Source organism: Rhinatrema bivittatum, chromosome 2, assembly GCF_901001135.1.
Source record: "Rhinatrema bivittatum chromosome 2, aRhiBiv1.1, whole genome shotgun sequence".
Taxonomy (NCBI): domain Eukaryota; kingdom Metazoa; phylum Chordata; class Amphibia; order Gymnophiona; family Rhinatrematidae; genus Rhinatrema; species Rhinatrema bivittatum.
The window spans coordinates 552,753,046-552,766,420 of NC_042616.1; the positions used below are offsets into that span (position 1 = coordinate 552,753,046).

At 36.4% G+C, this 13,375-nt stretch overlaps 1 protein-coding gene across 4 annotated transcripts in view; it reads left to right on the forward strand.

Moving 5' to 3' along the window:
* Positions 1–13,375, forward strand: part of RTTN (rotatin) — a 685,521-nt gene that overhangs the window by 281,691 nt on the left and 390,455 nt on the right. For all 4 annotated transcript variants that reach the window (XM_029590900.1, XM_029590899.1, XM_029590897.1 and 1 more), the window contains exons 27-28: positions 4,274–4,428; positions 12,206–12,425. In XM_029590900.1, coding sequence (XP_029446760.1) covers positions 4,274–4,428; positions 12,206–12,425 — 375 coding nt within the window. The remainder of the gene's footprint in view (positions 1–4,273; positions 4,429–12,205; positions 12,426–13,375) is intronic.

Below are 13,375 nucleotides of genomic sequence, written 5' to 3' on the forward strand. Positions count from 1 at the left end.
TGAAAATCTATCAGATTCCTGTAACTTAAAATTATTTTTTGCTTAAGGCATGTAGAATATCAATTTTCTGGAAAAGGTCTCTGGCAAGCTTGCTGATTTGAGCCCAGATGGCTAATAATAAATAATCTTCAAGTGACAGAGACATTCATTTCCAGATTTTATTTTCCCTAGGAATTTATCAATGTTTATTATAAAGAACAAAAATGGAAGAAAATCAGTGGAAAAAAATCAGTAATTTATTTCCATTGATTTTTTCAGTTTTTGTTTGTTATAATAAACACTGATAAATTTTGGGGATAAATACAATAACATTTAAAAATATCCCTAGTGATAGAATTGCCCTTATCATCCTTTGCTTAATTCAGAATGCATTTAAAGTTGTATCAGTAGAAAACATGTGACTTAAAGAGCTAATGCCATAGTCCAGTAAGCAGTAAAATAGAGATTGTTCGGAAGACAGGAATTCCCTCAGAGACTTTTCCCAAAGTAGAACCACTGGTCATCATCAAACATCATAACTGTCATGCCCCTAGCTTTGTCCTATGTTCATATAATGATAAGGATTCTTGGATTTAAAGAACTCTGTACTGGCCATTGTTTTGTAAACCACTCTGAGAAATCAGTATTTCTTCAGGACATAAAAACCTTTGACTTTGCTATAAAGTCCAGAAAATATAAAAAATCTTTCTTAGGACATGTATTTTTTTCTGTTTGAGAGTGCAGTTTAGAATGTAAAGTAGAATGTTTTTCATTATTGGATGCATAATGTCTCTGATGCCAGATGTTTCCAGGTTCTATTAAATAACATATTATCCCTTAACAGATGATTAGAAAAGCCTTTGCAAGTGCTGGTAATGTCAGAGTTCTCTCAGCAACCAATGTAACTAAGTACAAACTGACCTTTGGTAGGGTTACATTGTTCATTTGGGAAAAATATTCATTCTGAAAATCAGATTGTACATTATATAAATATTTCTTATAACAGTAGGGAATCTCTGAACATAAAAAAGCAATGTTTATAGAGGCTCAAACACTCCTTTCAGGCAGCTCAAAACATTGATTCCAAAGGAAATGTACATCAAAGAAATTCTAACAAAAACGTGACAGCTATAAATTTTATTTAACAACACATACTATCTTTTTGACATGCCATGTTTCAATGCCCTGGAGGTCTGTTTCAAGAGAACAAATAAATAAGCTGTACTAAATAAAGAATATAATGAATCAAGTGCTCCAAATGCTCCAAAACGCTATGGCAAGAGTCATATCAAATGCCCATAAAACAGACCATATAACCCCCATTCTCAAAGACCTCCACTGGCTCCCCATCCCCTCTCGCATTCTTTACAAAACACTCACTATCATCCACAAAGCCATTTACTCCCACCACTCCAACTGGCTTGACCTTCCTTTCACCTCTACATACCTTAATCGTCCCACTAGAACAATCAACAAAGGAACCCTTCACGTGCCCTCTCTAAAAACAGCACACCTTTCCACCACAAGGGAACGTGCCCTCAGTATCGCAGGCCCCTCATGTTGGAATACCCTGCCCTCAGCACTCAGTCTCGAATCATGTTTTCTCAAATTTAGGAAGAAACTAAAAACACGGTTATTTAAACAGGCATTTCCTGACTAGCAAACCCCCCTGCTATAACCATCAATCATCTTCTTCTACCATCGTCCACTGTGATCTTTATGTTCTATTAATGTATATAATGTATATAATAACTAGCATTCATAATATTATCCAACATATGTTCCAATAGTTACCTATGTTAAGAACTCTACACCAGTTGTACTTTCTATGCTGCTTTCCCGCGTTTCTCTTCGCCCACCTGTTTTATTCCCTTGTTAATTGTATTTTCTATTCATTTTGTTATATTGTAAATCGATGTGATGTTCACACTAACACCGGTACAAAAAAAGGTTTTAAATAAATAAATAAAGTGGTTAAACTCTGAAAATCCACCAGAAGGACTTGGCCTGCATCTGTCTTGGAGACAGCTCATTAGGGATCAAAATGCAGTATATCAAATTCAGTCCATATTGAACCTGTCAGATTTGGTTCTTGGCATTTCATAAGCATTCTTCTAGGACAAGCAGGATGGTAGTTCTCACAGATGGGTGATATCATCAGATGGAGCCCAGCATGGAAAAATTTGTCAAAGTTTCTAGAAGCTTTGACTAGCACACTGAGAATGCTGCTGTCCTGGGAGAACACCTGTTACAGGTAAGCAACTCTGCTGTCTCCTTGATTAAAACAGAATGGTGACTAAGGATACCATCTTAAACTTTTCCTTTTCAAAATTAACATTTTCAAATCTTGGATGAGTCTGAATCTCCCCATTTTTTTGGGAACCGAAAGCTACATGGAGTAAAATGGTAAATTTAATGTATTATTAAATGATTCGTATTATATTTTGTTTTTAGGTTAGGAATGATTTTATTTGTTACAGCTGTTATGTTTATTGTTAGTTTATTTATATTGACATTGTGAACCGTTATGAATGATATCAGAATATCATATACAAAATAATATAAATAAATAAATCTAGCCAACTAAATTATCCTAACTCAGACTAACAACCAGTTAGGAATGTATGCCTGAATAAACAGTGATAAATGGGATACCACCTCCTATATTGGGAGACAGTCAAGGTATGGGTCTGGGCTCACTACCAAGTGGTAATCCTAAGAGCTATTTATCTGTAAGGAGAGAAATGTATCCTGATACATGACTGATTCAAGACATAGTCTGAAGTCTCATCAGTGGGTTTAGTTGCAGTTCATTGGGCCATGTATGTGGTTTTAACTCAGATAAGTTACCTTTGATCTTCTTGACTTCTATAAGCTTAAATTCCTGATTTAGAATGTTACAGTTTTGGTTGCAATCACTAATCTGCAGAGTCTGTGAGCTCCATGCCCTATCTATCTTATTCTAAATTTCATCAGAACAAAGGGGCATTTTATACCTGTCTTAAATTCATGCTTAAGTTTGTTGTGGATTACCACCTAGTCAACTGTCCTGACATTTTTTTATTTCCTATATATTCATGGGGGTAGTATGTACATAATTCAGCAGTGGTTACTGTTGAGGCTAAGACAGGTTTGGATTGTTGCTAGGAGTCAAGACATTAACCAATAAAAAAAAAAAAAAAATGAAAGCAATATTATTCATTCAAAAATTTAACATTGTTATTCATAATGGTGCTGCTGGATTTGACACTTGATTATTTTTGACTCAGAAAATTATAGTATTTATTTAAAAAATATAAACTTTAAGCATGCAGAAGAGAAACCATATACAAATAAATAGGAAGTCACTGGTCCTTTTCAGATTATGTATATGACCAATACATCTAAATATTGGTGCTTTTTTCACCATAAAAGTCTGATCCGACAACGTGCATGCTTGTCTTTTCAAGATATGACATGAAGCTACAAAATTGACCCTTTAAATATTTTGAATTATTTTTGTGAAGGTTTCTTACTTTATATAATAGTTGTTAAATTTAACAATATACAATTTTGAGCCAAAAATAGATGATATAAAACTGGGGACATTGTTACCTGTAATCTGTTGATTGTTTTTCATATCCCTCTCTTTCATTTTGCTAATTCTTAATTTCTTTTTGGTAAAGCCCTAAGTGCAGGATCTATGCTATGAGCTGATAATATTTTTATGACTTTTTGACTGAGATTGAGAAGCTGCACACAATAGAGAGTTAACACCTGCAACCAACCCCATTAGGGACATGATGTGAGGACCCTTGCTAAAGCAGGGAAATTAAACCTGCTTCAAAAATAATATTGAAAAAAGATAGTTAAACAGTTTATTTATTTATTTATTTATCTATCGGGTTTTATATACCGTCATTTGGATTCATAATTATAAATCCATCATAACGGTTTACAACAAATATGAAGGTTACAATGTTAAGGGGGATAAACAGGGTTTCAAAAAGATTCAAACTGTTGGTAAATATAGGGGTATCAAATGCTAGTTATTTAGTGATCTGTTTACGTTTAACTTCTTAGTTATAGTCCATAGTTGTGATAAGTTCATTTATTCATTTAATCTTCAGGTTGAAGTGGAGGGTGAAGTTGTTGTGTTGTTCTTTGGGTGAGTTGGTATGCTTTGTTGAACAACCATGTTTTTATATCTTTTTTGAATGTTTTTAGGTTTTCTTGAGTTCTTAGTTCAGTTGGTAGGGAGTTCCATAGTTTCTAATACAATTGAGTTTTAGCATTATATGTGTTTGTTTTCTAGAACCCAAACCCGTTATTGGACTTATTGGTACAATCAGAGTCCCAAGTGCGAAACGAATCAAATGATCCACAGGCTACTATAAGGCAACATCTTCGGAAGGAACTGATGGTGTTTTTTAACACATTACTGGTTTGTTTCATGTCAGTTACCGACAGGTACGTTAGAATCTATACTTCACTGGTTACCCATAATTTAGAGAATACATTTCAAAATTATATGTTTAGTTTTCTGAATTATGCATAAACACAGACCACAATATATATTACATTTTTTACAACTCTACCAACCACAATGAGCCTTGCACTTTTTGCAGCAAATGTTAAAGCTCCTGTCAGTCAATTTGGTGAAACCAAATCTACATCTTTCTTCTGTGTTGGCCCTTTGCTTTGGAACACTGTCTTTATCCATTAGATTTATTGATGATTTTTTAATCTTTGGAAAGATTTGCAAAGTTTGGCTTTTTGTTAAAAGCTATGAATGATTACTTCTGCTCCAAAGTTGGTTATTCAAACAAGCATTCCCTTACAGTTAGGAGCAGGAAGAATGACTTTACCATGTCTATTTGCACTTTCAAAGCCCCTAGCATATAACTTACCGAGGATATAAAACTTTCGAATTGTACGTCCATTTTACCATTTTTAGGATACTTTATATAATCATATATACATATATTCATGTTGACAAACATATCACCAGGCTATCTATTTATTAACTCGCATGTTTATGAGCTGCTTAGTAAGATACTCTAATTTGTCACTTACGTTTAACCTCTCAATTTAAATCGCTATATGAAGCATTAGTTTTCTGTTTTCATGTTTAAGTATTTCATGTTTAGTATTTCATGTTTAAGTATTTGTTACTTAGTTTTTAACATGTTCAATGTAAACCGCTATATGAAGCGATAATTACCGTTCCTTGTAAACCGGGGTGATATGTATATTATACAGGAACCTCCGGTATATAAATCCTTTAAATAAATAAATAAATAAATAAAGTGTATATGTAATCTAGTATTTTATGGTTATTAAGCTGTGTTTTATATGTTTGCTATTGTTTAAAATTATGTATTGTGAGATTGGTACAATTTGGATTGTTTTACTTATGTACTGAGTGATTTTGGTTATATTGTATTTGTAATTATGTTGTACACTGCTTTGTAGCCCTAATAATAACATAGTATTGATTGCAGATGCCCAGCAAATTTCCTATGGTAGCAACTGCCTCTCCATGCAGATTACCCCCTATGTTTCTGTTAAGGGTAGTAACTGCCTCTCTGTGCAGTTTACTCCCAAGCCTTATATATTAATAACAACAACAAAACCTCTGTTCCCTTTGTACAAAACTCATAAACTACAAACCATCAAGGGAATACCCTGATGTGTAGTGATGTGCGGTAACTATGTCTGGGATAGCCACTCTGTGATTATCCCATTATATAGCTACCGGCTTTATTCTCCAAATACTTTTTTTTGTATGTTTTTTTTCTTTTTATTGCACTTTCAAGTCCTTGTTTTTCCCTCTCCCTGGCGATCAACTCGACCCTCTTAGAGCGTTCTCGCTTCATATGAAAGGTACTTATCAGTCTCAGTAAGAGTGAGTTAATTCCTGCTGCTTATGTTGGATCAAAGCAACCTTGCCTGACATCGGCCGTGTTTCGACAACTATTTGTCTGCTTCAGGGGCCTTGGAGAGATATGTCTTCTAGCCACCTTGCGGTTTCGAGGGCTCTTCAACACATTTCTTTAAAAATGCAACAAATATTACAACATTTAATCTTGTACCTAACTAAAACCTATTTTATACCACATAAAGGGTTTTCTTCTACTTACATTTTTCCTTTAAGACTCATTCTTGTGAGCGACGCCTTCATTGTTCCATTCGGCGTCTTGCTCTATGTTTCCCTGGACCAATCATCACTATCCTATTCAGAATGAGGTGGCAAACACACATTTGTGAATTTAACATTTTAAATCTTTAAATATTATGTTACCCTTGCTTCTCGATCCCAAACCGGTCCAACTACTGTAACCAACCTATATACATGCTTTATTGTACCTCATTGCTTCCCATTGAAAATGTTATTCTAATTTTTCTGTATTGTGGTGAATCGGACCTGAAAGAGAACTGCTACTCTTCCTGATCTTATTGTTGTGTGATATGCTATGTTCTACAGTAGAAACATTTGAAACCCAAGCGGAGGATATGAAGAACAGATTTCTTCAGCGAGGATATCCCATACAGTCATAAAGAAAGCTTATAAGAGAGACAGATGGGCGAACAGGGATTTATTGTTACAACAGAAAACACCTCATTCGGCTGTCTCGTGGATGGTAGCTGGTCAGCTCATACTCCATCACCTGTGCCATTTTGTGGTTAAAATATTGACCAGTCAATTTCTCGGTTTAAATCATGAGGGGCTATTGTATTCCACGTACAAATGAATCGTTGTTCCATTTATGTCAGTCGCAAATTCAAATCTCCTCCTCGTGGATGATTTTTTAACTGAAAGAGGGCTGCCACTGTAAATTCCTGAATTTGATGCCCTGCCTCCCGCCAGTGATCCATGAGCGGTGCCTCTTCTTTTTGATTTTTTATCCAGCTAAGATGTTCCTGTATCCATGTTTTTAATTTGCGATTTGTCTTCCCTATGTACATTTTATTGCAGGGGCACCAAAGTGCATATATTACACTCGTGGACTCGCATGAAAATTGGTGTTGAAAATAAAATCGCCTACGTCCTGGGATCTCCAAATATGTTCCGGTGTACATGTTTGGATAGGCGCTACATTTGCCGCAACTGATCTGTCCTACTGTGGGTTGATTTTCTTGTTCTGCTGGAGCCAATAAGTTAGAATGAACCACAAAGTCTCTCAAGTTCCTGGCTCTTGTTAAGGCAAATATTGTTTTTCCCCCAAAAAATCGGGTAGATCTGTAAAAGCAACCAATATTTCAAAATACTGGACTTGAGACAATGAGTATGTGGTGTAAATGGTAACACGCATATAATCTGATCATTGGGTTGGTTTGTTTTCTGTTGTAACAATAAATCCCTGTTGGCCCATCTGGCTCTCTTATAAACTTTCTTTATGATTGTGATGGGATATCCTCGCTGAAGAAATCTGTTCTTCATATCCTCCGCTTGGGTTTGAAATTCTTCTACTGTTAAACATAATAGTCTGAGTTGAAGAAATTGTCCTACTGCAGATTTTTTCTCAGATGACTTGGGTGAAATGATGAATAGTGCAGGATAATATTGCGATCAATTGGTTTGCGAAATATTGAAAAACTAAATGTTCCCTGATCCAGTACCAAAAATACATAAATCTTTGCCACCAGGGTGCCCCATAGAGGTTCAAGTAATGAACCTTTAGAGGATACTATGGGGCGCCTGCAAAGAGTTATGTATTTTTGGTACCGGATAGAATTCCGGACAAACGGTATGGGCAACTGTGAGGAATCGTGCTTACTTTTCACTAATCCACCCTGATTGGAACGCCTGTTCAATGATCGGATCTATCATATTTTTTATGCTGCAAGTGGGGTCCTCCGTGAGCTTCAAGTAAAATGTGCTGTCATCTGTCTCTCTGCCTCCATCGTGTATTGAGTTCTATCTTGAATAACGATGGACCCTCCTTTATCGTCTGGTTTTATAATGACTGTTGAGTTGGCTTGTAATTCTTGCAACGCCTTTGATTCTTCCTGTGTAAGATTTTTATATCTAGTGTTGCCCCTAGTTCTTACATTAAAGCTGTCTTTGCGAATCATCTCTGCAAATGTATATATGACTGGGTCAGTAGGCCCTGGGGGTAACCATGTGGACGGAGGTGCCAGGTTATCTCGTCTCTCTAAAGAACTCTGTGTTGTTGAAAAATATAGACATAACCGTAACTGTCTAATAAATTTGTACAAAATGTTTTCCCCTTCAAATGACGAATATTGATTGGTGGGTGCAAAGGACAGTCCTTTGTTCAAAAGGGTCTCCTGAGGACCTGTCAACCCCAGTGAAGTTATATTTATAATGCCTGATGGAGGGCTCCCGCCTACCGGTTTCTGGTTTGTCTGGTTTTTCCAAATGGGCATCGAGTGCCCCCTGTTCCTTCCCTTAAGCGCCAGTTATCCTTGTGTGAGGGCACTCAATCTAAAAAATGAGAATCTTCTTCCGTAGAAGCTGGGCCGTGTGGCTATCCCAGACATAGTTACCGCACATCACCACACATCAGGGTATTCCCTTGATGGTTTGTGTTATATATTAACAAAGCAACATTTTAACTAGGTGAGGAGCTGTCTTGAAAATTCAGACAATGCTGCTCAACATGCTTTGCTTTTGAACTTGACCGTAAAAGCAGTCCTGTTCTTTTTCCCTTATGTTTGCGTATTAGTACCTTAGACTGTAAATGTTAGGGTCCGTGTTGGTTGTCCTCTGTATCCAATTCCCCTTTTCCACCCATACCCTCAAAGCGGAGAGCAATGTCAAAGTGGGGAGCAGTTGCATCAAAAGTATCAAGGCTTATTGGTTAAGGGTAGTAATCACCTTGCATATTGTTAAGGGTAGTAACTGCCACCGAGCAGGTTACCACCATGCATCCTTTTCTTCATTTCTGGCCTTCAGCTTCTAGGGATCCTCAGTGTTTATCCCATGCCCTTTGAATTCTTTGACTGTTTTTGTGTTCACCACCTTCTCCGGAAGGGCATTCCAGGCAGCTAATACCTCCCTATTTCTTTCTTTTTTTTTTATTTTATTTTTATCATTTCAAACATTAAAGCAAGATACTACTTACTTACAGAAAATGGGAATGCAATAAATCAAATATATATAAACACAAGATCCTAACTTTTAATCCTCCATTTTTGCATTCCCCTTTAAAGAAAATTTTTAAGAAGGGGGGCAGAATATAAAGGGAGTTATTACAAAGTAACATATTTGCTAGAATCAGGCTTAACGTTTAATAAAGACATTCATTCTTTATGATCCTCTCACTATGGCTAATTAACGGAGGGGATAATAAACCTTCTTGCATTTAGGAAGGATTTTAACTGCTCGGGGTAAAAGAAAATGAAACATTCTGTTGAAGACTTTACAACACACTTGCAAGGATATTTTAATATGTATGAAAACCCCAAAGCAGCTACTTGTGGCCTTGAAGTAAGAAATTCTCATCTCTTGTCCTGTGTGACAGGAGCAAAATCAGGAAAAACACATATCTGGAGGCCTCTAAAGGGTAACTCAATATTCCTAAAATATCTTTTCATGATTTCCACTATATCACTTTCTATTATAAAGGAGACCATTAAAGTTGCACATTCATAGAATTCAGCTGATGAATCTTCCAAAAATCTGGTTAAATTCACCTTATTTTCACTTCCTTGTAATATATCCCTATTCCTAGATGACACAGGTAGGTAATTTATCTTATTCACTGAGGGACATTCACCCTCCTGAAATTTCAGATTTTCCATGAAATATTTTTTTAAAGTGATATAAGGGAATTCGCCAATAATCTTTCAAAAATTTAAAAACCTCAGTTTTAAATGTCTTGAATGGTTCTCAAGATGTTCGTCTCCTTGAAACCACATTAATCTCCTTCACGACCTTAGCATTACATTCTTGGGTTTTCTTTAATCCAGCTTCCACTGTTTCCAGTTTAGGCTTGATTTCTTCTAATTGTGTGCCGTGTACATCCAACTTATGATTAACAATATCATATCTGTCCTGAAACTCCCTGAGTGACTTCACTAATGCAGCCATAATGTCCCATATCGCTTCCAGTGTGATCTTTTCTGGCTTATTGGGCATTTGAAAGCGGGGAAGCTGAAAAAACTCACCCTCTTTCAACACAGGAGATATTCCAGCCAGTTGAAGTTCCCCACCGATGGCAGCCGTTGCTCCTTCCAGAAACTCAGTCTCTCTCTCCCATGTAGGAGTCAACATGGAAGGCTTAGAAGTTAAAACTTCTTCTCTTGATACTCCTGAGCTCTCTGAAGGCTGTAACAGAGCTTCGGCGTCCTCTGCCCTCTGACCTCCTCCTGCTGCTGTCGCTCTTGTCTCATCATGGCTCTGCGACGCAGCTGTCTGAGAGAAGCTGGGAATCGAAGCAATCTTGGGCAAACGAGGATCCGGGGGGGCTCAAGGTGACTTCATCAGGTGAGAGCCGCACTCCCTCGCTAGCTCTCACAGCAGTTACTTCACCTCCCGTTGAGAATGTTCTTGCAGCAAAAAAGATGTTATCAATCGCTGTGTTCTGGAAATCTCCGGTTCTGAAGGAAAGACACGGAGCTTTCCTTTCCACTTTGCAGGCATTTTATTGCTTGAAATAGTGCAGGTAACGGAACTCAGCGTTTCAGGTGCCTGCTCACGCCGCAATCTTCCCTATTTCTTTTTTTTATCAGCACAAAAGCACAAGGTCAAATTCAACAATAAACTCCACAATAATACTCACATAATCAAACACAGCTACTACAGCAAAAACAACAATAAATTGCATAAAATAATGAATGGAATGGAATGAATAAGCATGAATTGATTATTTACCCTTTCAAAAAGTACAAAGACTAGGGGGCACTCAATGAAGTTACTAAGATGTACATTTAAAACTAAGAACAGAATTTTATTTTTTTTTTGCCCAATTGATAGTTAAGCTGTGGATTCGTTGCCTGGGAATGTGGTGAAAGCTGTTAGTGTTTCTGAATTTGAAAAAGGTTTGGACATGTTCCTTGAGGAAATGTCCGTAAATTACTATTAAGGTGGAATTGCAGGAATCCATTGCTTATCCCTGGGATAAGCAGCATGGAATCTATTTACTCTTTGGCCCATGTTGGGCAGAATAGTTTTCCTCCATGGCCCATGGTATTTTTATCAAATTTTATCAAATTTGCAGGATTATGGCCGATCACCACCACTCCCTCTATGGTTTGGAACAAAACACTTCTTTGGCTTTCTTCTCCTTTCCCCTCTCCCCATCCTTGCCACCCCAGCCCTAAGCCTCCTTAACCCTCTCAGTCACCTCTCAATATCTGTCTTCTGGTTTTTAAATATTGGCCTCTTCATGTCTATATGTTTGGCAGCTGCACAGTAACTCAGTAACTTTTGAACTATTCATCTAATAAGTTTCTTCCACAAATGATAGAGCACTTAGAGACCTCTAGAATTCACTTTCATGCGCGCTTGATACCCCAGACACTTTTAAAATCCCTTATTTTTGGGAAACAGACTAGCTAGTTATAATCTCAGAAAGTCAGAGCACATTGTGATATTAATCATGTCTAAAGCTGCTCTACCATTGGTTGATAGTCATAATAATATGCAAATTTGTGCAACAGGGAGGAAACTAGGGATTATTTATTTATTTTTATTTATTTGTACTTTTCTATACCGGCATTCACGGTTGGTCGTATCATGTCGGTTTACATAGAACAAGGGGTGAGCAATAAATTATAACGTACAGAATTATAACCTGAGTATATACAGTACGAACTATAACAAGTGCAAAGAAAAAAGAAGTTACAATAAAACAGGGATGATTCGAACTGGGAGTAAAAGAAGAAGATGGTAGCTGTTTAACATAAGTGATAGAACGTTGCAGTAACTAGAGATGTCTGGATCAGTTTGATGGAGGATAATCAGTAAGGCTCAGTTTGATGGAGGATAATCAGTAAGGGTCCGGAAATGGTTTCTTGAATAACCATGTTTTGAGTCTTTTTCTGAAGGTTGGAAGGCAAGGTTCTTGTCGTAGTTCTAGGGGGATGGAGTTCCATAGTGGGGGTCCTGCTGTAGAGAAAGCCCGATCTCTCAATGTTATATGTTGGGTGGTGTTGGCGTGTGGTACCTGAAGATATTCTCTGTATGCTTCTCTAATGGGTCTGGAGGAGGAGTGTATTTTTGATTATGATTTTGATTATGAAATGTTCACTCATCTCCTTGCTTATTTTCTCATAGAAAATGCATGATGCTTGCTGGCACCTTCAGAACACAGCTGGCGATGAAGCTACTTCACTGTTTACGAGTGACTGATGCTCCCCATTTCTATGGGTTGCCTTCACTGGAGAGGATAGTGCGTGGAATGGTCTATATAACAGCACTCCCTGGCTGGAGCTCATACTCTCCTACAAATGAACCAGTCACTATATGTATGAAATATTTGACTGGTCTTCTTGAGGTATTTCTATTCCTCATATTTTTTATTTAGGAAGAATGCATAATGGTTATGTATCAAATTAAAGTTTTAACCTTTTGTTCATGAATAAAGGGAGGGATTTTCCTATAGAAAATAGTACATATATATTGAACATATTGTAACATATATACAAAGGGGGCTGAATTAGCACAAGTTTTAAACTTGTGTGCAATAGCACCAATTGTCAAGACATCAACCTTAGCTACTATTTAATTACATATCTTTCATAAGCATTGATTGTTTAATGACCTTTAACTATACAAAAAGAAAATCTTTCAAAAGTAAAAGTAACCCTGTAGAACTCTCTTCCTTTAGAACTGAGGAAAGAAAATGTCTTTAGATTTTGTAAAGGCATAAACACTTGGCTTTTTGTACAAACCTTTGAGTCTCAAAATTTGTCTTCAGTTAGTAGGATGGTGCACTAGTTGCATTTTATCTTAGTTATCATCTGACTCTGTTTTTTATATGTTCTCTTTGTTCTATTTTTAGGTATTTTATTTAGGTATAATTATTGGTGTATAGATATATTGTATTGTCTTTCTAATTGTTAAGGTTTTATTTTGAATTTAATGCATTTAGCTGATTTGTTTTTGTCTTTATACATTTATTTATTTAAAATTTCTTCTATGTCGCTTTAAACCAAAGCAGTTTACAATAAAACATTCATAATTAAAACTAACAAACAAAAAATAACTCATTAATATCAGTCAACATCAAAACGTCATAGCTAACATCTCAATAAATCTTTCAAAAAAAAAAAAAAGGGCTTGCCACCTGAGCAGTTTAGATGTGCTCACCTCTTAAAACATTACATTCACTTAAAACTTGGTTGATATATCATGAAAAGCTTGCTGAAATAGCCAGATTTTGAGCCCTTTTAAAATAATTTTTTATCTACCAATAATCTCAATGCTTCAGGCATTTTGTTCCAC